The 26268-nt window shown below is 27.9% G+C and overlaps 2 protein-coding genes across 7 annotated transcripts in view; one reads left to right on the forward strand and one right to left on the reverse strand.

Annotated features, from left to right (window-relative positions):
- LOC103570110 (guanine nucleotide-releasing factor 2) overlaps positions 1-26268 on the forward strand; it is a 107745-nt gene that overhangs the window by 24937 nt on the left and 56540 nt on the right. Inside the window, exon 1 of one of the 6 annotated variants that reach the window (XM_053740418.1) lies at positions 14787-14987. The exons of 4 other annotated variants lie outside the window; for them this stretch is intronic. The gene's annotated coding sequence lies outside the window, so the exon portion shown is untranslated. Of the gene's footprint in view, positions 1-14786; positions 14988-18736; positions 18756-26268 lie in introns of those variants that run through there. One more of the 6 variants, XM_053740419.1, reaches the window with a different exon arrangement.
- LOC103579992 (delta-like protein D) lies at positions 18887-23143 on the reverse strand. The gene is made up of 9 exons (XM_053740420.1): positions 23099-23143; positions 22744-22902; positions 22341-22440; positions 21917-22165; positions 21475-21723; positions 21138-21386; positions 20802-21050; positions 20476-20724; positions 18887-19342 (listed from the first exon to the last, which is right to left on the reverse strand). Exons 2-9 carry the CDS (start codon positions 22861-22863, stop codon positions 19329-19331), a joined length of 1479 nt encoding a protein of 492 aa, XP_053596395.1. The 5' UTR covers positions 22864-22902; positions 23099-23143; the 3' UTR covers positions 18887-19328.

Consider the following 26268-nt stretch of genomic DNA (forward strand, 5'->3'; position numbering starts at 1 on the left):
ATACCCTTTAAGCTTAGAAACATTCAAAGGTCTACGAATCTATGTTCTTTTTAGTTTTAAACTTCAAAGTATACTACAGTATTTTATAATAAAAAGTTATGGAAAATACTTTACATTTTTAATCAGTCTTCAGATTGCATTAAAAAATTTACAAACACTTTTTTTCGTAATTGTATTAAATTTTTATCTAAAAAAAAATGACCGCTAGTAGGAATTTATGTAAAAATGTAGTTATGAGGAAATGTTATTACATAAACGATTTAATTAGGCGAGAAGCGGAATTATATTTTACAAGAAAATATTTTATGAAAAAAAAAAAAAAAAAAAAAAAAAATATACAGTGAATAAATTTTTAAATGAAAATATCTATTAATTTTTTAGATTAATCCGTAAAAAAATTCAGTCCGTGAAATAACTTTTTTTACGTATGAAAAAACTTCATTTTTATTCAATAAATTGGAAAAAATTCTTTGGCAATTTTACGGTTCATCGAATTTTTTTTTAAAGTCAAGTTTTAAAAACTCGAATGATAAAAACTAACTTGTAAATCTTATTATCTAATTATTGTGTAAAAATCATATCACAATATGAATTTGTTGTAATATATATATTAGGGTGCTTCATTTCCAGCGAAAGTATTTTTTTCGTTGCTCATCAAGCAAAACATTGTTTTTTATGGTAAAACAAAAATTCCTGTCAAGTTTGAGTTCTTAATTCCAATCCTAAGTACTTTCCATTTGATTTTCAAGATTTCCCATTTAAAATACACGTAAATTAAATTACTTTTTTTAACTTTCTAATACTCAGCTGCGTTTTATGATATCGACGCGACTTTGGTCGTAAATTGTAGGGCATTTGATGTTCTTTAAAAGTGCCCATAGTAACTTAGCTGTAATTCCAGCTGTTTCACTGATGTCCGCTGAGGAAGTCATTTTTCGTATCAAATTGACCTTTATTGGTTTGCAGAACAAAAACCAATGAATGCACACCAAAAATGTTGATGAGAATTTTGTAGGAAATTTGATTGCCTTCAAAAAAAGTCACGTGAGTCAAGTCGCTAAAGTCCATAGTTTCCGAGTTATAGGAGTTTTAATAATTTAAATAATAAAATATCAATTGTCATTTTTTTTTAATATTATATTTTTCAAATTATTAAAATTCCTATAACTCGGAAACTATAGACTTTAGCGACTTGACTCATAGGACATTTTTTAAAGAGAATAAAATTTTCTATAAAATCCCTCTTGACATTTTTGATGTGCATTCATTGGTTCCTGTTCTGCAAGCCAATAAAGGTCAATTTCATAGGAAAAATGACTTCCTCAGCAGTCAGAAATGATACAGCTGGAATTACAGCTAAGTTACTATGGGCACTTTTGAATAACAGCAAATGCCCTACAATTTGCGACCAAAACCGCGTCGATATCATAAAACGCAGCTGAGTATTAGAAAACTAAAAAAAAAAGTAAATTAATTTCCGTGTATTTTAAATGGGAAATCTTGGAAATCAAATGGGAAGTGCTTAGGATTGGAATTAAGAGCTCAAACTTGGCAGGAATTTTTGTTTTACCATAAAAAACAATATTTTGCTTGATGAGCAACAAAAAAAATACTTTCACCGGAAGCGAAGCACCCTAATATATATATATATATATATATAAAAGTAATTTTCATACTTGATATAAAAATAATTAGATTATGCATAACTCATATTTATCACACCGCCAACAGTAGGCAAAGTTAGATAAAATTTATCTGCAGTCACGGGGTGAATATGAAAGCTCTGACTTATTTTCCTCATTTTTTTTTCTCTTACACAAAAACTTTATACCTCTTTATGAATGAGAATTTTGTAACTCTATATTTTTCTGGAATATTGCCACCAGATGAAGTGTCAGCGGTGCATTTTTAATATTTACATCTCGAAAATATATATTAATCCAATAATATATGATATTCTTCATAAATCATCCTTATTATTATCATTATTATCGGTAGTAGTATTTGTGGAAGAGTTATTTGATAAAGCTCAAGATAAACTTCATATGAGATTTTAATCAACATGTCCTCGGGGAATTTATTTCCATTCAATTACACCCTCGCTTTAGTAATGAAAAAAAAAATTCTCGCGTCAGTTGTAAATGAAAAAATAAGATCAAAAGATTTATTTGAAAAATGTATATTACACATGTATATCTGTATGATATTGGATATATTTTATTAGGAATATATAAGCTCGCATCGATGAAATATCCCGTGAAATGTGTGGGAACAGTTTTACAAATGGATTGGTAAACTCACCTACACTACGGAGCTACAACTCTATCTCGAACTCATACATTCATACTGTTTTATATACCTCATTCGTCCGTTTATTCATTCCGTTCTATTTCTCTCAATGATACTTATTCTCTTTTATGCAGCATATAATATATATGCATCCTCTCATCATCATTATTATTATTATTATTATTATTATTATTATTATTATTATTATTATTATTATTATTATTATTATTATTATTATTATTATCGTTATCAATCTAAAGAGTACTTTTGTGTATTTGACTTCAATTAAACTATTGAAAATTTATAAATATTTATTCGGAAATATTTAATCCTCTTGATTTACTACTAAATACGAGTAAATTCATATATATGCTTTTATCTTATCTTAATAAAATATTTGAACTTCATATTTATATATCGGAAAGATTAGAGTAGAAAGAGAGCGCCGAATAAATAATCTTAAATTATTTTGTGAGAAAAATTTAGGAGTAAACGGATAAATTTGAAATTTGAAAATTATTAGTCATTCTGAAACATAATCATGAAAGGTAATATTCCAATATATTTTTTAAAAGTTGAAAATGTAGGTTCTATAAAACTATATAACATATTTATGATCAATTAAGTCGAAAAAATATAACTGGATAATAAAAATAAATTTTAGTTTTAATTAGGGGTTGTAGTGAGATTTTTTATTATTTTACTACATACTTGAATACTTTGAACTGAGGATGGGCGATATACATTTATGTTTCGATTATTGATGTTTTTTTTCGGGAAACATCGATTTTTTTCGAAGTCGAAACATTGATGTTCGATGTAATATAATGATTCATTATTAATGAACCATCGATATCAAAATAAATTTCTACTAGAAATTTAAAAAGCGCGCCTTAATTTCAACCAATAAGAAATTCTATCCCATTTTTTTACAAGTTTCGACTATTGACTAACTTCAAGTTTCGTTGCATTTTTATTTGAAGGGTTTTAAAAGCTTTCAATGATTGAAAACCTATAAAATAATATTTATAAATTATTTTAAGTATTTTTATGAGCATAAATATTTCAAATGGCGGGAAATGATATAGGGAAAGGTAGGGCAAAGTGGGCCCCTAAGCATTTGGGGACCCATTTTACCTCCAAATCATTAGGGGAATTCAAAATTTTAGGGGGTCCACTTTGCCCCACTCTCCCCTAATTATTTTACATGTATTTCATAAGTTCCTAGACAAAGTATATGACAATATTGAATTTAATAATAAATTAGTTTTTAATAGTAAATTATTGATTGACTAATAAATTATTTAACTTTTCTAATATATTTTTAAGATTAGTAATTATTGATGATTAGATTATAGTTTAAAATTATTTCTTTTTTTATTTCACATTTAGTTGTAATTATAACTTTTTTGAATTTTCGCGCGCTTTTTCAACATCGATGTTTCGATGTTTTTGTCAAAATATCGATGGTTTGATGGTGAAAAATTTCGAAAATCGATAGTCCGACATCGACTTTTTTTGGTCAATATCGCCCATCCCTACTTTGAACGATGAGTGAACAAAAATGTTCCCACAAAATGACACATTAATAAAAATATATATGCGTTTATTTTATTTTAAAAATAATATTTTACCTTTATATATTTTTTCAACTTTTATTTAAAAGTTATGCAGATTAATTTTTATTATGTATTGCATGTAAAATATACAAAAATAAAGTTTTTAAAAGTTTTGTGGCAAAGAAATGATGAAAAAGTATTATACAAAGAACATGAAAGAAATAAAGTTTAAAAAGAAAAAAAAACGTGGTGGACAATATAAGTAGCAAAAAAGATTTGAGAATTTTTTTAAAGAAAAATAAGTCAAGAAGGCTTTGGAGAAGTTGCTAGACGATTAATCAGAATCCTCGTTCGATTTATCCAGCCGATAAGGAAGTCCGGGGCTAGAGCATCGCCCGGAACGGAAGCCATCATTTAGACGTATATGTCTATAGTCGGGACTATAAGTTTTGCCTGTTGGCTGTTAGCTCAATTGCATCTACTATCGATCTACTTTCATGACTTTTCATTCATCTTTATTTAACATATATATTTTTTTAAATATCATTATTGAAATTTGATATTTATAATATGACTTTAATGGATTTTGAATTTTGATAGCTTTCGAGGTGTATATCTCCAATCTATTCATATTCAATTATAATTTTTACTCGTTAATTGCCTTCTCAAATCTCATCAGACTCATTTCTCCTTTTTTTTTTTTCTCAATTAATTTTTTTCGCATTACTCTTGTCTTCTATCAGTGGTCTTAAATTTATTCGAATAAAAGGAAAAAATATGTATATACAGAAAAGAAGAGCAGAGTGAAGAGAAAAATATGTAAAAAAAATTGCTGAATATAAAAAGGTTAAAGATAAAATTTTTTATGCAAAAAAATGCAAGTACTTTTCACTATTTATGTATACATATTTTTTTTTTTCTATGCAAATTAGCCGGATCAGCTGATTGAAGTTTTTTTTTTCAATACAAAAGTTTCTTATCATCATGTACGATCTTTTCATTTTGTTAAAGTAAATTACGCTAATTTTTTTTTTTATTTTAATTAAAATAATAAAAAAAATTTTCCATTCAAAAATTATTACAGCAATAATTTTATATAACTTTGAATTTAAAATATGTTAAACTATTCGTTATACGTGAAGATAATATCAAATCGATTTTTAAAAATATTAAATTTTCTAACAAAATATTATAATTGATATTTTACATAAAACGAATATATTATAAAAAATCGTGTAAGTACACATTACCCCGGCGTTAAATTTAATCCCGAAAACAGTGTTAAAATTTTTCCCGGTGTTAAGCTGTGTTAAAAAAAAAATAGATTTATTTTTTAAGTATCAAAAGTCGAATTGTACTTATTATTCTTTCTTCAGGCGTCTGTGGAAACAATAAACTGTGAAAAATTTCCAACAAATTTTACTAAACGGTATGCGCAGACGACACAATTGGGACCTATGCGCATACGTTTACTATGAGACACTTGTAAATTTTTTTGTATCAGTTTTCTTATGGTCCGGGGTTACAATGCACCCATAATAAAATTTAATGGGAATTTTTCAGTGTACAAATAAAAGTAAACAAAGCAATACATTCGATTTTAACAGTGCAATAACACATACCATAGATATATCACGTATCAACCATGTCAAAATCTAATTCTTGCTTTTTCGTTCCCATACTAGTCTACTGATTTAGTCAAAATATAACAGACCTTGAATTACTTACTGAAACTATATTTCTGAAATGTTGCGCTAAATAGTAATTAAATATCAACTTATTTATGAACCTAAGTCCTCGGAGTATGGTTTGGAACTAAATCATTGTCAGGATCGGAATCATTTTTTTAAAAAATTTATATTTATTCAAAAATTATTGATATGACAGATTTACGTATTTATGTTAAAATTTCAAAGAATATTTGTCTACTATGACAAGTTAATGTTATTGTATAAAATATCTAACAGATTTTTATGATTCAAGTCTCTTTTGAAAACTAAATAAGAGAGAATCTCGAAAAAATAACAAATTTAAATCAACTAAGCCAAAACTGAGTCAAGTTCGACTTTTCCGACTTATAATGAATACTAAGTAGGTCAAGTTAGCTAGAAACAAGTCAAAAATGGATGGAGAGCACAATTGATTTTGATTTGCTTTTGGCTACCTTGACCTACTCCGTCTTATTGAAGTCCCAAAAGTCAAATTTAACTTGGTTTCGGCCTAGTTGACTTAAAGTTATCAAAAAAGTCAAATTTAAGTTATTTTTTTAACCTGGAAAAATAAAATAAACTTATCACTCGGAGAGAAAATTATGGTAACTGTTCCTAGTACGTTTATGAAATATCCTCCCATACCGTTATGGTAATGATTACTTGGGATTATGGGATATAGACCCATACTTTCTGGGAAAAGTTCCCATAAGTATGGGAACAATTCCTATTATTATATTCCCATATCGCATATGTAAGAATCATGGTAATGATTACCATACTCATAGGAATAGTTCCCACAAGCAATAGTAACCGAACCTATAGCCACATTGTAATGGTTCCTAAGTGTATATGGGAATAAGCCATATATATTATGGTATAGGTATATATTATGGTAACTATTCCTATAATATTGTAAACATAACCATCATATTATGGTAATGGTTACCATAATATTATGGTAATCATTCCCATAATGTATGGAAATTATTACCATGATGTTATGGTAACCGTTACCATACTATTATGGTAACGATTACCATCATATCATGGGAATAGTTACCATAATAGTATGGGAATGGTTACCATAATATCATGATAACGGTTACCATAATATTTAGAAATTATAATAATTTTGTTGATATATCTATGGTATGTGATGTGATATATCTATGGTATGTGGTGTAATATATCAACATACTTATGGGGACAATTCCTATTATTATGGTAACAGCTCCTATATCGCATGTGTAAGAATCATGGTAATGATTACCATACTCATAGGAATAGTTCCCATAAGCAAATAGGAACCAATCCAATAACCACATTGTAACGATTTCTAAGTGCATATGGGAATAAACTCTATATATTATGGTAACTGTTCCCATAATATTATGGTAACCATTCCCATAATATTATGGTAATCATTCCTATAATGTATGGAAATTATTACCATAATAGTATCGTAACTATTATCATAAGAACATGGTAACGATTACCATAATTCCATAGGAACTATTCCGATACCATATAGGAATTATACCCATAATTATAGGAATGATTACAATAATATATATGGGTGCCGTTCCTATAATCAACATTTCAAAAAAACCGGTTACCATGCATTATGGGAACCATTCCCATAATATATTGTAACTGTTACCATAATTTCTCTCCGTGCAATGATTAATTTATCATTTAAATATTTAGTTTGACGAGTGAAAAAAAATTTATGCAATTTGTTTAATTTAATAAAAATGCCATTGCTTATTTCGTAGATAATAATATGATTTTTATCTAAATTAACGATAATTTTTTAATTTTAACGAATAAATTTTTTATTCTTCTGTTTTGTATATCTTAAAACACATACTCACACCCTCATACTCTGATAAAAGTTAATTTACTCCGCATGTACACTGTTTTATAACACCGCTACAACGGTATGAGTTAATTTTAACACCAGTTTTTTACAGTGTAGTCTAAAAGTTACGAGCGGTTGGGCATTAGTTAATTTTTTTTTCTAGTCAAAAAAATACTTGAGTTAATTTTATAGTTTTTTCTTAATAAAAAAACAATGAAGTAAACTTGCCAATAAAGGATTAATTAATGAACTCAGTGAAGTATCGAATAAAATTGTAACAAAAGTAGTATAGTATAGTAGAAACAAAAAGAAAGTTTTTGTTAAAAAAAACTACAATAAAGAAAAGTTTTAAAGTTTTAAGTTGTGTGTGTGAGACGTGAAACGACGATGAATGTGAGCTATTAAGAGGAAATAAATGAAAAGCCAGTTGTTGACTAACGATTCCGGGCGAATCAACTGTAAAACGAATTAAAAATGACATAAAATAAAATACGACAATATTTACGGGATAAATAAGAATTATATTGATAATAGTAAATGGTTTTACGTCGAAACAACAAACCTAGACCAAGAGCAAGACCAAGACCAAGAGCAAGACCAAGACCAAGACAAGTAGTCTCTGGTACTCTTATTGTCGAATCGGGTGTGGCACCACTGCTACTGCTACTCTACTGCCGCTGCAACTGCCGCATTGTTCCAACTTTTTCGATTAAAACTTCCGTTTCTCAGATACCGTTTTTTATTCCTTCACATCCTCCGCACTTGTGTTTTTACGGCTTACAAACGTCCTGGATAATTATTTACCAAGATGCTAAATTCTTATTTACTTGCCACGTTATTCATTATTTTTCTTTTTTTTTTTTTAATTAATTTAAATTATTTATCTTTGCGTTCACTATTTACATTTCCATTAAAAAGTATTTAATTATTTCTGGGGAAACTTTTTTAAAATTTTCAGTAGTCCGTAATGGAACATAAGATTTCTTGGATGCCTGTCTCAATTTCAATAAAACTCGAATATTTTTTAGAATATTTCCCGATTTTTATAACAGCTGAAAAAATACAATAAATTTTTCCAAAGCTAGAAATTACTATTTTTGTTGTTTATATTATGGAGATTTTTTTCAAATAAATTTTTATTTTCTTATTAAAATTATATGTTGGGTATGAAATGAAATTATATGATCAATAGGTTCTCCGATCCAATCCACAAGTGCACACCTACGTGGACAGAAATTTATAATGACCGTTTCTAGGACGTTTATGAAATATCGTTCCATACCGTTATGGTAATGATTACTTGGGATTATGGGATATAGACCCATACTTTCGGGAAAAAGTTCCCTTAAGTTTGGAACAATTCCCATCATTATGCTAACAGTTCCCATATCGCATGTGAAAAAATTATGGTAATGATTACCATACTCATAAGAATAGTTCCCATAAGCAAATAGGAACCAGTTCTATAATCATATTGTAACGGTTCCTAAGTGCATATGGGAATAAACCCGATATATCATGGTAACCATTATCATAACATTATGGTAAATATTACCATAAATATGGTAACCATTACCATAAATATGGTAATCATTCCCATAATGTATGGATTTGATGATTATTACTATATGATTATGGTAATGGTTACCATATTTATGGTAATGGTTACCATATTTATGGTAATATTTACCATAATGTTATGATAATGGTTACCATGATATTATGGTAACGATTACTATAATCGACATTTAAAAAAAAAAACGGTTACCATGCGTTATAGGAACCATTCCCATAACATATTGTGATCATTTAATCATTACTTTTATTTCATAGTATTAATTAATTTTTCTTTTTTTTGAATTAAGAATTTTTATTCAACTGTTAAATTATTAATTTGATTTTTTTATTTCTTATTTTCGGTTAATTTTTTTAATTTTCTCACTAAGAGAATTGAAAATTTTCAAAAAAGAATGAAGTTATTTTTATTAATTTTATTTTTTAAATATCCCGCATTTTTGTCATAAATGTCGCTCTTTTTTCAACCTGATAATGTTTCAACTTATTTTAATATACTTTAAAAAATGTATCAACTTTTTAAAGTGAGTGATTTACCTGAAAAAAATCGAGCGCCAAAACAAAACACACTCACTTTCGCTTTTGAAATGTGCAACACATTTTTTAAAAATTAAGTGTGTGTTTTTTCAAAATTAGACTTGATAAATTTTTTCCGTTGTCTATATTTTCAATGTAAATTATTTGCAGGGTATTGTAGTTTTCATGAAACATTTGAATATTTCATAGTCTGTAAAAATAGGAAAGGGTAGTAATTAAATGTACATTATGTACTGAGTGTTAAATATAATTATTTGTGGTTCAAATAATCCTGTAAATGTTACCCACACCCGTTACCCATTAGTTTCGAAAATATAACGCACAGTAGTGAATGAATGAGTAAGAGAGATAGATAAACACATCCACGCATCCATTTTGATAATCCCCCGAGATATTATCTCGTTATCGTGTATAAATTCGTTTGTTTTAGCATGAACGCGCGTGAAACATGATGTTGCTAGTGTGCTGATGCATTTTCTCGCTTATATATTATCCATAAATATCATATATACTTACACTAACTCCACTAAAAAAATATCAACATATAAAATATATATTTATGTACATGTAATAATAATATATTAAGTATTATTTATTTTTATAGCAGTTTATTTTTTTAAATCGAAAAACCGTCAAGTTTATAAATAAATTTAAAATAGCTTAAATTAAAGTTTAATAATAAATTAACGTTGCGTTAATAAAACTCATCACTGACGGGAATGGGTACGAAACGTCTCGCGTCAATTTTAATTTTTAATATCAATTAAAGTGACTCGTGGAAAAGTACTTTTAAAATCTTAAAATTAACTCTAGCCAAGATAACTTTATTTATACAGTTGGTATAAATTAAACAAAATTTTAAATAACTCGAGTATAAATTTATATATTTTTTTTTTTTTAATAAGTTTAATACATAACAGCATTTACTTTTTCAATTATTTCTATTTAAATTTTTTGTAGCCATTATTTTAAATTATCTTTTTTTATTATTTTTAAATGTTAAGTATAAAAATATAAATATGCGGGTGTTATAATTATTTATTATTATGTTGTCTCGAGTTAGTTTCCGGGGGTAGTAAGGGGTTGAAGTCATAATTATAAAGTCCCATTTTGCGGCTGACTCGCGGAGCGTTAATTGCAACCTCAGAAGAAGAAACTCGAGCTTTACATTATATACATTAAATAAAATATGTTTATTACTTAAATATAAGAATAAAATTTTTTTTTTTAACTATAAGATACCAGTTATCTTATCTCATATGAAAAAGCAATATATAAGCCATAGTATAATTTAAAATTTATGGTGAATTATATGGAATTATAAGAGATCATATGAAAAAGCCATATACAAAATTTGGCCGAAACACTATGATTTTATAATTCACAACCTATAAATCTGTAATATATTGTTTTTACATGTTAATATACAAGTATTGTAAAAAGATAGATTTCTGATTGATTTCAAGAGCTTGACATTGAAATGAAAATAACTTGTGAACAATGTGGAATTTCGAAAAACTTTATTCATAATAATTTGTAAGGAATAAAATTATCTACGAAAAGTTCTAATGACATTTTTTGATACGACTGATAGTTTCGCCGGAAAAGTAAAAAAATCTCAAAATTTACTATAAATTTGACTTAGGGCTTAAATAACTTTCGAACAGTGGGATTTATCGAAAAATGATAAGAGACTTTTTTTGTAGAGCGTTCAATTTCCTACAAAAAAATGTATTGTGCATAGAAATTTGTTGATTAGTTTGGGAGCTAGAAAATTCTAAAAAAAAAATTTTTTTTCCCATTTTATTTAAATGGAAAATAGAAAAATGGATTGAGGCAAATCTTAATATTATTATTAAGAGCCCGGATTGGTGCCAACATTTTTATTTTTTTTTAGTTATACTTTCAATTTTTGTACACCATAAAAAAAAAAATTGTTTGTTTTTTTGAAACACCCTAATATATATATTATACATGACATGGATTTTATAACATTGACCATGTAAATTAATATATATGATAAAACATATATTAATCAATGTCAATAATTTTGACGTCATATATGTTCAGTAATTTCCCATATATTCTTTTATATATTATCGACAGTATATTGTTTTTTCATACGAGTTATTCTTGCCGTCTTTTTTATACAAAAAATTTTAATAATTTTTTTTTCTGGTTTAAAAGCACAAAGAACGTAAATGTAATAAAAAACCAGAAGTTTAATACACAGATAGGATGTTTCACAAAGATAGTACAGGTGTCAGGTATCGAAAAGGGTAAAACGAAGAGTCCGTAAAGTGTTTTACACTTTTTCTACTACGGAAAATAGAAAAGAATCACTCTTCACACTCCCTCTACTTAACTCTATTATATACGTACACTATATATGTGTGCTGTAAGAAGACTGCAAGTAAAAGCAAAACAAATTTAATATAACTGACATTCTCGCGTAGTAGATTATATACAGAACACCGTGAAACCCGAGAATGTCAAAATAAAAAGTGATCATATAATACTGTCGTACACAAAAAACCTCTACCCGCGTTAATTTTATTTATTTTCTCCACTTTTATATACTTCTCATGCAATAAAAATTTCAAGAGATTAAATTTTAAAGCTTTCAAATATTTTTTAATATTTATAATCCTTTTTTTAAGTACTTGAATTTATATTAAATATTATTTTTATTTTATTATTAATATAAATAATGCACAAAGAGAGAAAGTTATGGGAATAGTACTTTTATGTTTATGGGAAAAACTACCTTTTGAAGGTTATTGGTTACGGGATATCCGAGTTCCAAACCCATCAGGGTGAAAATTTTATATTCTTTCTACTTCCCACACCCTCTTTGAATCTGCCTGGTAATAAATCCGTCATATTTTTTTGTAACTAATATTCTTATGTTATCTAATGAATTAATTTTACATTTGTGAATGATTTAGTAGTCAAAATTATGGTAGAGAATTTGCTACATCTTTTTTTTTTTTAAATTGAGAAAAAAAGTATGTATTTTTTTGTGTTAATAAAATTTTCTTGCACAAAGTAAACAGTTGATCAAAAAATTGTAATAAAATAATTTTTTAGTCATAAAAATACTATTTGAACATTATTGTACAGTGGACTCCCGATAACTCGACTTTCAAGGGAAGTAATAAAAATTTCGAGTTAACGAGTTTTCGACTTAACAAGATGTTCGAAATTTGCAAGTAGATTAGACCAAAAATTAAGAAAACAATTGATTTCTGTTATATAAAGCATAAAGTAATAAAGCAAGTTGTTAATTTTCGTTTAGCACTCATGATGTCTAGATACGATCTGATTAACAGAACAACTTTGCAAGAAAATAACTTAAAGAGAAAATATACATTACAAACAAGAATATAAGAAGCATTGAACATTCCTATACGAATTTAGATTTGATTGCTATAAGCTGGGACAGTTTAGAGAAAAACGTCTTTATATTTTACCAACTTCGACTTATAAAGTTTGACTTTTAAAATTCGGGTTATAGAGTATAAATATGCCTTATCAATACTGGAAGGGAAACGATACTACGTTCGAGTTACAGAGTCTAAATAATTCGAGATATCGCGTATTTAAGAGTTCAGCGGAAGGGAATACAAATTTTTTTCGAGTTACTGAGGATTTCGACTTAACAAGGTTCGAGTTATCGAGAGTCCACTGTATATCAATTGCGTTAAATTTTTATTACTTACAAAAATAATTAATACTTAAATCAATTCTGGTATTCATTTATTAACTTCCCGCTATGAAAATTTCAAATTTTCAAAAAACGACGTTACTAATTTCGATTCGATTTTTGAAAATCGAGTTTTCATCAAATCTCGAAATTTTGAGGTCCTAGGAACTGTTTTTGTCGTACGTTATTTTTGGAACGAATTAACTGAATTGGACGTTTTTGGCGGCAATCGAAAGGGTTCATCAAGACTTAGATCTGGATAGATTTTGAAGTCGATCGCTCGAGTAATTTACAAGTTATACAAAAGATGAAAATGAAAAAAAAATTTTTCAGGTTTTTTTAATAAAATTTATAAATTACTTAACCGATCGACTTGAAAAGCTATCCAGTTCTGTTTTGAAGAGCCCTTTCACTTGCCGCCAATCAGATTCAAATCGTTTGATTCGTTCCAAAGATATCGTACGACAAAAATTACTTTTTTTTTTTAGCTTAAATGAAATTTTTTTGTTTGAACAACAAAATAAACATTTTTTGTCTTCGAAGAGCTCGAAAATTGCAAATAATAACGTTTTCGAGTTTTCTGAGCTCGAAAACTGCGGGAAGTTTTGACATTGGCCTACAGGGTTATCCGTTTGTTAGATTTTTACTGTAAAGAAATCCTGAAATCCTGAAATCCTCAGTCGGTCATAAAAAAAGCGCGATAAATAAATTCTGCTTATCAAAAATTTACTATCTCACAATTAGTATACAAATAAACTAAAAAATATATACTTAATTAAATTTCGTATCTGAAATTATTTAAAATTTAATAATAATGTCACCTAGCTATTATTTTTTCTCCAAAGTACTGAAATAAAAATATTCTAAAGTAAAAAATACTTTACAAGAAAAAGTGGCAATGAGAAATCCACGTGGGGATGGATGCTTTAATATTACGTGAGTAAAAGAGAAATAATAATAAACAGAAAAAAAAAATTAAATAAAAAGAAGTCTAGTTGGCGGAGACGTTGAAGAGAAAAAAAAATGATGAAACGGACTTTTAAAGTAAAGACAAGGATACAATATGACGAATCGTATCGGTGGGCTGTAATACTAGTCTTCTATATATACCACCAGCTCTAAGTACACTATGTACACGTTCTAGGGTACAGAGGTACAATCTTTGTGTGCAAGAGAAAGATACTTAGATAGATATGCACTATTACTCTTCTATACTACTAGTCTAGAGTGAAATAGATATATACTCTCTCTATCTTTATAAATATCTATATATATATATTCGTTCCCTTTTCCTCTGATTCTCTGTTCGCTCAGTTCTCGGCCATGGATGAAACTCCCTCACGTTCAAGTTAGTTAGCAGTCGATGCGCACACGCCACGCACTCCGGACGTTCTGTCGCTTTCTCGACGATAAACTTTGAACAATCTTTTTAGATAATCAACCTCGTATTTATTTTTAGTTTTCATTCATTCATTAATTATTATCTATTCACTAATTTAAAATACTACCTATATTCAAATAATTGTTTTTTTTTTTTTTTTTATATAAGTCAGTTTGAATTTTATTTATATTAACGTGTGTCGGGATGTGGTTTTCTGATAGTATTCAAATGATTTTGTGACAGTTTCTGATACATATAAGTAATAAATTATTTTTAGATTAACAGTAAATCGAGTGAAAAATTTAGTTATGTGCATGTAAAAATTTTGAGTGCTTTTATTTCGGAGCAATAAGATAAAATTAACAAGGTAAATTTATTATTAAATCATTTTTTAAATTTGAAAATTTTTGTCAAGTAAATTTCGATTTTATTTTTTTTTTTTAACTGAAAAAGTTATATTAATTTTATTTCTCAAAGCCCATAAAAAAATTTATGACAAAGCTCAAGCACTAAAAAGTCTGAAAAATTTTATTAGTTTTGAAATTAAAATCCAAGCTGAACTATTTATAATATCGTAAAGTTATACATAAACAATTTCGTGGCTCGTAATTGCCTATAAAAAAGGTCTTTAAGTCTTTCGATGTATAATTGATATTTAACTCCAAATAAATTTTTTTTAGATAACCAAAAATATTAAAATTTAAATTTACAGGATTTAAATTTAAACAAAAGTTTTGCAGTAAATAACAAAATATAATATTTTTTAGTAACCCGTTATAAAATATTGGATCGCAGTTCAAAACTTTATTCATGTATACATCGAGGTAGGAAACTCATCGTTTTGACGTGAGCTGCAAGTCAATTACGTATCGACAGACACCACTTTTTAATTTATTAATAACTTTTGTGCCTGCAATATAAAGTCAACTAGTAGATTCACATTCAAAATTTTTTTTTTACTCTGATACTCCAGCTTATTAATTTAAAAAATTTATTTCTACTCCAATTTTAATTAAAAAAAAATGTGTTAGGAAAATGAAGACTTTTTGTACTTATAAATGACGATTAGCCTAGAGACTAATATTGTAATAAGACATACCAGACAATGACTCATTTTCCTGGGCGTGATATTTTTTTACTTGAGAATAAAAATCTTAATCATTAAATTTATTCATCATTAATCTATTGATTAATCTGACTGTTGTCATTTTTTTTAAATTGCAAGAAATAAAAAAAATGAGTCATAAATATTTATATATTTATGAATTTAAATAATGTACTTGTATATTATTATTTAATCTGAATTGCATAAAAATTTCACACACACTTGAGCTCGTGATAAAATTCATTAGTGATGATGAGGTCACAAGTGTACCAAAGTAGGCGTCAGTTCATTTCAACAAGGTCACATTAAGTCATCGTCTTAATGTTTGTTTATCTTTATTTATCGATAATAAAAAGCTTGAAAAAAAATATTTGACAATAACATAATGCCTGGAAAAATATTTTTAAAAATCTAAAAGCTCGTGAGCTTAAAAAGAAAACTCGTATGAAATTCTGATAACCGTAAAATCCACATTTCCTCTATATTTTCAGTATGACATACAAAAATATATATATATATACAAGTATATATTGTTTTTTATATATATATAAATCCGGCTGTTGCTGACATGGAATCCGATTTTCCAAATCCCCTTCTCGGGCACTACTAAGTCGAGCTGCAGCCGCAAAAGACGTCTATTATTTTTTTTCGCTGCATTTTATTTTTATTTTTTTTTTTTTCAATGAAAGTGCTACAAAGCCAGAGCTTTTCAATCCGGTGATTTTACGAAGATATAAACGTACTTGAGAGATGTTTAAAATCCTTTCTCAACTTATCTGACATTAATTTAATAATGTATGGTCATACCAACATTTAAACCTTTTACTTTTTATTTCATTTTACGTGTCGACTTGTTTTTATTTTTTAGGTCACTAAAAATTTTATTATGACATTTTAATGAATTCGATAAATTGTATTTTATTTTCATAAAAATTTCAATAATAATAACATTAATATTGCAATTTAATTAAGTAAAATTTATTAATTAATAATTAAATGTCAATTAATTACTCATTATTTGATAATTTGAACGGTTAATACTCAGTTAATTACTGACTCTAATTATTGTCTCATTATTTATTAAACATAAATAAATAATAATAATAAAAAATAAAATTATACTTTAATAATTTTTTTGATTAATTCAATTACTCAGCGAACTCAACGTCCGTTTATTTAATTTTTATTATTTTTTGTTGGCATATGTTTTTTTTTTTACTGTCATGTCAAAATGAATAGCAGTTTCAAACGTCATTACACACATTTGTGTGATTTTTCGACTTATACATGGGTTTCATATACAAGTTGATGTCGAAGAAGTGCAAAAGTGATAGCAAATATATATACATATATGTATATGTATTGGGAAGGGGAAAAAACACCGAGCACCCATTCATCTAAACCTCTCTACGTAGAGAGGCATGTGTTAACGATTGACGTAACGACGTAACACGTGTGTGGAGTACATACTGAGCACGCTGACGACTCATATGAGCTCACTACTATCACAGCCTCTGCTACTGCAATATATGCATCGCGTGGTTGTGGACTATATATATATATGTCGCGAGGTCGCTAGCTTTTACTCTCTCTTTTTTCTTTCTCTCTCGAGGGTTTGCCTGAATTTATAAAGCCCTGGAAAATAAATCGAGGGTCGAATGAGAATAAAAAATGTATGAGTAACTAAAAAAAAAAGTCTAACCGTGTATCAAGTATTTTAATAAACTCTTGAAAATATATATTTTAGAATTTTCAATAACTTACTTTTTTTGTATAATAAACTCACTAAAGTTACTACCAGTAGGTGAATTTAAATAAAATTATAAATAAAAAAAAAATTTTGTTTATTGAACTTAAAAAAAAAAAAAAAAAAAAAAACAAAATTTAAATTACTAAATAACAAATATTTACATCGACAACCCTGTAAAAAAAATTACCATCCAAACGTATTTATACTTTTTTTAAAATGACACAAAATAATTCAATAAAACTCGTTGTTTTATGTCTGGTAGCCGCATGAGTAGACTTGCACTTTTTTAGTTGCCATACTTTTTATTTTATTTTCGCTTGTAACTTTATATATCTAATGCAGCATCCATCCATACACATAGACATAAACACATATGACATACAAGTAGAGCATTGGTATGCATAAACGAAGTAACATCATCCCATTTTCCTTTTATTTACTCTACTAGACGATGTGTACTGATGTAGTAAGCCAAAACTAGTGTAGCCGATATTACTCTACACTACGCCACAGCATTTTATACAGACAATATTTATTTACATATATATATATATATATATATATATATATATATATATATATATATATATATATATATATATATATATATATATATATATACATACAGTAATACTTGAATTTATATAATGTACATGTATATATGTATATCTCTGGAAATGTCGCACGTATAGTGAGAGACGGATACGTCGTATCCCTCTAGCGTCAACGAGTGGCTCGATGAAATACGGCTTGGTAAATCGTAAGTCTAGTCTAGTAGACACGAGCATCGCGTGTGCTTGCGACGTACTCAAAATAGAAATATATATATACATATTTATTCTCGTACTGATGGCTGTGTTGTACACAATACACTATCTCACGTTTTCTCGAGACTAGCATACAAAACCGGAAGAGGGATCATGGGATTCCCAACCTCTTGATATGATCTATCCCTATCTTATCGCTTTAACAATATATATATATATATATATATATATATATATATATATATATATATATATATATATATATATATATATATATATATATATATATACAGATACTTGTATTATATATGTATTTATATGAACGATACAGAAATCAAAATACGCAAACACGTAAATTTTATATTCTTTTTTTGAAAAAAAAAAAAAAAAAAAAACAAAAAAAAACACGAAGTTGTTGATGTATTGTGGAAAAATATTGTTTGTATGCAATATCGTGTGTCATTGGACAAACTGAGACGTGACTCATATATATTTTAATAGCTTATACATATGGTAAGGTGTAAGTTATATATTTTAATAATTAAATGTAAATATTTATTGTTCTTATTAAATTATTGGTAACGTGAATATTTTTATTAATTGAAAATTTGTTTTTTTTTTTGCCAGATATTTTTACACGATAATAATGTATATTTGTGCAAGTGGAATTGATGGTTAAGAATGTACCTGAAGATCGGAACGTTTTTCGCGGAAAGAAAATGAAAAGTAAAAAATCTACGGGATCTAGATTTTTGAAGGTTTTCGCATAGTTGCTGCTGTCACCCAAAAACTGCAACCATCCCCAATTTCCCCCCTCAGTAGTCAGATTGCATTAATTTTTTTCATTTTCGTTGCGCAAAAAACCTTCCGATTTTAATATGGAAAAAATAATTTCATTTAAACATAACAATTGATATTATATTATTTAATGGAGAATATAATTTTATATTGAAAATTGGTTTATACGCTTATGTGATTGGCACCGGTCAAAAATTTTTTTGAAAGGACCCTTGTTGTTAAAACAAACTGAATTTTGGAAACGCATAAATTATTAATCTCTCATCAGTGTAATAATGTTGCGCATAATTACACTTTTTGCACTGCAATGAAAAGAAAAATTTTATTGAAGTTGAAGCCATGTACTCATTCTTATTTTCAAACATGTAGGGTACACGGAAAGAAAATTATGGGAATCGTTCCTATAATTTTGTGAAATTTCATCCTATACCAGTATAGGAATGACGACCATAAATTCTGAGAGCAGTTCCTATAATTAGAGAAATGTTTCCCTAAATTATAGGAATGTTTCCCATAATTATAGGAATGTTTCCCATAATTATAGGAATAGTTCCGATAATTATGGGAATGATACCCATATGGATACCATTATGGAAATGGTTCCTATAATTTATGGCAATACTTCCTATAATATTATGGAAATCATTTCCAAAAAATATAGGAACCATTCCTATACCATTCTGGGAACCATTCCTATAATATCATAGGAATGGTTCCTATAATAGTATGAGAACGATTCCCATAATATTATAGGAATGGTTCCCATATTGGTATAGGAACTGTTCCTATACTATTATGGAAATGGTTCCCATAATGGTATAGGAATGGTTCCTCTAATATATAGGAACCATTCCTATAATAGTATGGGTACAATTCCTACATCATTATGGGAACCATTCCCATAACACATAGGAATACTCCCTATAATTTTCTTTTCGTGTAGAAAGGACGGGGGTAAACGAGGTACTTAAGGAAATACTAAGTAATTGAGGATTCAAATACGCTAAATCTTTTTTTTTAAGCTATTCAAAGAGAAAAAATTTTCAGTTTACGTTAAAAAAAAAAAATTTCTGAGCATTTAATAAATTTGATTAAATTAAATTTTTTTGTAAATGATGTACATAAAGAAAAATTAAATTTGAAATAATTATTGGATGCAAAGGAAGAAAAAAATTTTTATTATTAAATAAAAGACATTAACATTTTTTGACTGATACTCGATTTTTAAAATAGTTTAACAAAAAAAAAAAAATCAATAATGCTCAGTGATATTTACAAAGGTGATTTTGGAATGTTTAAAAAACATTTACAAAAAATTTTTTTTATGAAATTTGGAGGTACTTCGTTTTACCCGCTCTACCCCGTCTTGCCTCGCCGTCCCCTAAAATAATTTGATAGCAGAATGGTGCAAATTAAAAACAAATGATATAATTACTTTGAATGCATTGGTTGTTAGATCTCTGTGAGTAGTTGGGTTTGCATTGACAAGTATCCGATAAACAAATAGAATTTTCGGGTGCACATTTATCATAAACCCAACAGTATTCATCTAGAAGTGGCAAGCACGTGGAGTTATTCATTATGATATGATTTTTTTTGCATTCACATTTAAGACTCTGTGTACACTGTAGATGCAAAATATCTTCACAATCCAATATATTTGCACAGGGCTTTCCCAATTTTGCTAGAATTGAACAGAAATTGTTCATTTTTTAATCCTAATTTCATCATTGCACAATATTATGAATGATTTAAACTAACTTGGTACACATTTGTTATTGAATATAGATTTGAAATTGACTTTGCACTGGCATGCATTATCAATACAGTCGGAGTTATTTACTCCACATGGTTCATTTTGCGAACAAAATGCTCCTAACAGCGGTGCACATAATGTATCATTTATTGCAATATAATTTTCTTCACAAACACATTTGCTGTCATTTGAACATTTAGTATAAAATGTTTTATTACAATCGTTATCTTTGTGACAGCGTTCTCCAAGTGGTGCTGAAATAACAGATATTATTTACTAAGTTTTCATCAACTGTATCATATCCTTTGTCTATTAAACAATATTCTCGTAAAATTTAATACTTGGTGAACATGTTTCGAGAGATGTTAATATATATTTATTTTTGCATCGACATTTATTTTCACTGCAAATAGAATTTTCAACTCCACATTGTTCGTCATGCTGGCAATATCCTTCTAAAAGTGATGCACATGTACCATCATTTTTTATAATATGATGTGGTCTACAAGTACATATTTTATTTTCCGAGCATTTCATATGCATTAGATCTTTACAATCATAATCATTGTTACAAGTTATTTCTAATAATTCTAAAAATATCACATACCAATTAACCTAAATCACATAAGATTATTATAATAATTTATAAATAAAATGCCAAGGATTGTAATTCTTTACTCGGTATACATCCTTTATTAAATGTAGGTGAATTGCCATTTTTACATTGACATCGATTATTTATACAAATGAGATCTTCGTTTGCACATGCATTATCATTTTCACAGAATCCGCCCAAAAGTGGTGCACATGTAGCATTATTTTGTATAACATGATTTGGCTTACACTCACACGCTTTTTTATTAGAGCACATTATACGCATCATATCTCCACAATCGTAATCATTTGAACAAAATTTCCCCAATGCCGCTAAAACATTAGACATTCATCCAAAAACAAAATTCATTATTTGATTAATTGATAAAAAAATTTTGCCATAAGGAAAAAGATCTAGTGTCCTATCACTCATGTATACTCGTATATCTATATTTACTCTGATCGGGTACTTGGTTTCTTACCTTATGTAATTTATTACTATAAACATATGAAAAATTAAACTCACTTGGTTTGCAATAGTCCTTAAAGTATGATACGAATTCAGGTTTACAAGTACATTTATTGTTTATGCAAATAGAATTTTTCACCATACAGTCATCATCTGTCCAGCAGGGACTAGTAATTAGTGGTGCGCATTTTATTTTGTTTACTGCAGCAAAGCCAGGCCTACATTCACACTCGTTATTGCTATTACATATTGAATGGTCTATACTCAAACAATCTATTACATTTACACAATATCCTCCTAAATATACTGAAATTAATATTTTCATAACTTAGTTGAAGCGAGTACACTGCAAAATCACGTTCAGCCCAAGTGTTTTATTTTAAAACACCTAAGTGTTTTAAATTAGGACACTTTGGTTTACACTGTAACGATACTAAAAAAATTCATTAGTTTATGAATAAATAAATAACTTGAAGAATACTTAATTCTAAACAGGCATATATCATTCCAATGTTCATCCTTTCGTGTAATCTACATGTATTATTTTGTTGACAACACGGATTTGCAAGATGCGGATTACACTAATAACAAAAAAATATTTTACTTGTTAGCAAGTTTTTAGAAAACAAAACTTTATTTTCTATAAGAAGAGGTGGTTGTTATTTTTTTCGACTATTTCTTTCAAATAAGAACTAGAATGAGGTTCAATTAATTAGTTCATGATCTAGTGGTCTACACGTTTTTTTTCCCTTTGTTTATGAGAAAAGCTTGAACATAGTTTTTATATATTGTGTGAGTGCAAGGATAGTACCTTTCGTTTACTTCGAAGTAAAAGAAAACAACTCGAACCTTCTTAAACATTATATACTATAGGTCCATCTTACCTGGCTTTTAGAATTGACACAGCCATCGATCGGACCGTCTTTAAGTTCACCAATAATATCTGAAATATGTAGAGTTTTTGCTCGACTTACAGCATAAATTATGAGTAGAATTCGAATCATCCTTTCAATGTATTAGTGTAGGAAAAATTGAATTTTGAACTACGAATTGAATAAAAATATTAACAAAATCATGATCAATCTATGATCATTTATATTACACAAAAATATTTCATCACACTAGGCACTTTTTTGAAATCATAAAAATACCGTACACATTAAAAATTTTAAATTAAAATTTATTGCATTATTAGTGCAAGAAATTTTAACAATACGGCAAAAAAAAAAATATACTTACATTGCTTCTTACATTCACTGAAATTCCACGTCGATTTAAAAAAATTATGACCGTTTAGTACGATAAAAATACCATTAATAAATGCCTAATCTATTACATTATAGTGTTAGACTTCTTTAGCCCAATGATCATCATTACTTGAAGGTGACATTCTTAACGATAAGAAAAACTCACTTGATACATTTATTATCATGTTTTTATTTTTTTAGCATTAGAACTTATATCAAATAAAACAAACTGTAATTACATTGATGTATATTTTTTACACTAATTTAAGTTGTTGCTATGTGATAAAAATTTTTTTTGTCAATTAACTATAGACACAAAATGTTTTAAATATTAAAAAAATGATTTTATTTATTTATTCTTTAGTTTTTGAAGATTACTATTGTAATTTTAATAATATTCGTCAATGTGACTACCTATTGAGCCATTTTCATTTAATCATATGCCAGTTTAGCAGAATTATACACGAACTTTTACAAATTGAAGCAATCATTGCAAAAAAAAAAAATTTTGAAAATTTAAGTTTTATTTTCCAGTAGTGAATTATAATCATGTAGTATGCGTAAATTGTCTGGATATCAATCGATAACCGTTAGATTGGCACTTATTATTAACACAGACAAAATTTTTTAATTCACATATGTTATAATCATCACAAAATCCGCCTGTTACTGCTGGACTTATTGAATTTCCTAAAATAATAGTATTTTTCCTACACTGTAAAAAATTTTCGGAGTGAATCTGGAGTGGATGACTTTTTATTCATTCACTCCCCTTCGAAGTGAAATTCGCTCCGCAGGGGAGTTTCGGAAAACATTAATTACAAAAAAAATTAATACAACATAGTGAGCTTAGATCTGTGATGTTTTGACATTTAAATTGAATACGAAAATAATTACGAGCTTCCTTTCCATATATACACGCGAGATGATTTTTAAATAGTATATTACACATCTAGATAGGAAAGTAGGGCATTACAACCCGTGTCTATAATTGCCTACCCGAGCCGAAGGGGAGGGTGGCAAACATGTGGATTGTGACGTCCTATCTTTCTCCATGGTGTGTATACCATTTTTTACCAAATCTGCACTTGAATGTTTTAATTTTGGCCTTTGTGGGAAGAATGGCGCATGCGCTAATTTTCATTATTTGTTTTTCCCTCTAAACAGAGCAGGAATTTAAACTATCAGTGCAGGTATGGTGAAGAATATTTTTTAGTGGCATCTCTTTATAATTAGTGTGCAAAAATTATCAAAATAACTCTTTGAGTCATCTTTTAAAAAAACTTTTTATCAAATATCTGTGAGCGACCGTTATTACGACCTGCCATCTATAGTAACTGATCGGTGTACTTTTCTGGTATTTCTTACAAAAATTAATGTATATATTTAGTCTACTTTCGTGTAAAACGTTCCTTATTTTGACAACCTCGCCTCCGGCTCGCGTCATATACACAATCGTATTCAATATATAAATTATTATTTTTTCAATGTTAATGTCAAGGGATCGTTCTCGTTGTTGCACATAATAAATTCAATTTAAAATGATCAACTGAATTGAAAAATTATTTAATTACTTGGTATGCATAGGTTATTTGATCTCTGTAAATAGTTAGGCTTGCACCGACAGGTATTGAATGAACAAATAGAATTTTTGGGCGCACATCTATCATAAGCCCAACAATATTCATCTAAAAGTGGCAGACACGTAGAATTATTAATTAAAATATGATTTTTTTTACATTCACATTTATGTTTGCTTGAACAAAATAAATGAAAAATATCTTCACAATCGAAATTTTCAGTACAGGATTCTCCAAAATTTGCTATAATTGAAAAAAAATTGTTCATCATTTAATCCTAATTTCATCATTGCACAATATTATTAATGATTTAAACTAACTTGGTACACATTTGTTATTGAATATAGATTTGAAATTGGCTTTGCACTGGCATACACTATCAATACAGTCGGAGTTATTTACTCCACATGGTTCATTTTGCGAACAAAATGCTCCTAACAGCGGTGCACATAATGTATCATTTATTGCAATATAATTTTCTTCACAAACACATTTGCTGTCATTTGAACATTTAGTATAAAATATTTTATTACAATCGTAATCGTAGTTACAGCCTTCTCCAAGTGGTGCTAAATAACAGTTATTATTTAGTAAATTTTCATCGTTAATAGAGTAGAAGTACCATTTGAAGCCACTGCTCTATTTTTGGACATACATTGAACCTAAATATGCATTGAAAACCTAAATTAGACTATTTAGGACATAATCCTTGTAGAAGCTTGAAATGAACCAACTTCGACTTACAAAGGTATGAATCAGATCTACAAAGATATATATCGTGAAACAAACAAACTCAGAATTTGTTAAATCAGCAATTTTTTACTAGCTATAGAATTTTTTAAAATCGATCCTCTGTTTGTGCCAGGCTGCCTGTGGTATCCAATTCACATTTGGGTCATTAGTCTACTTGAGAGATGCCTGGATTACTTACATCAATTTTCCAGTAGTCCGCAAATTTAACATTTTCACTTTTCCGTAGTATTCCTTGCAAGTTCTCTCTTCTGTAAAGTTTAGTTTTGTTCGTTTTACGATTTATGTCTATGTAGGCCTAATTCAAGCCTCTGTGAGTCTAACTAAGTCCATTTCAAGCTTTAACAATGATTATGTTCTAAAAATTCTAATGTAGGTTTTTAATGCTTATTCAGATTCAAAGCCTGCCTTGTCTTAGATTTCGACTCGGGTAACAAAGACCAATTTGAGAAATTTTCAATGTTATATTGTGATGAGAGTATTTTTTAACACATTTAAAAAACTAATCATATCATTGCGTATTTTACAAATTTTTATAGTCACATTTTTCGAGTGTTTAAAAACGGTACCTCTACCATATTAAAAAATACTCGTAAAATTCAATACTTGGTGAACATTTTTCGGGAGAAGTTAATATATATTTATTTTTGCATCGACATTTATTTTCACTGCAAATAGAATTTTCAACTCCACATTGTTCGTCATGCTGGCAATATCCTTCCAAAAGTGATGCACATGTACCATCATTTATTATAATATGATGTGGTCTACAAGTACATATTTTATTTTTCGAGCATTTCACATGCATTAGATCTTTACAATCATAATCATT

This window comes from Microplitis demolitor, chromosome 7, assembly GCF_026212275.2.
Source record: "Microplitis demolitor isolate Queensland-Clemson2020A chromosome 7, iyMicDemo2.1a, whole genome shotgun sequence".
In the NCBI taxonomy this organism is placed as follows: Eukaryota; Metazoa; Arthropoda; class Insecta; order Hymenoptera; family Braconidae; genus Microplitis; species Microplitis demolitor.

Bases quoted from the DNA above. Each gene is read 5' to 3' on its own strand.
- LOC103579992 (XM_053740420.1), bottom strand. From the start codon at position 22,863: ATGATTCGAATTCTACTCATAATTTATGCTGTAAGTCGAGCAAAAACT. The intron at 21,051-21,137 runs GTATTAAATTTT...CTGTTATTTCAG, and splicing joins TCTCGAAACATGTTCACCAA to CACCACTTGGAGAACGCTGT. The intron at 20,725-20,801 runs GTTAGTTTAAAT...GTTCAATTCTAG, and splicing joins CAATAACAAATGTGTACCAA to CAAAATTGGGAAAGCCCTGT.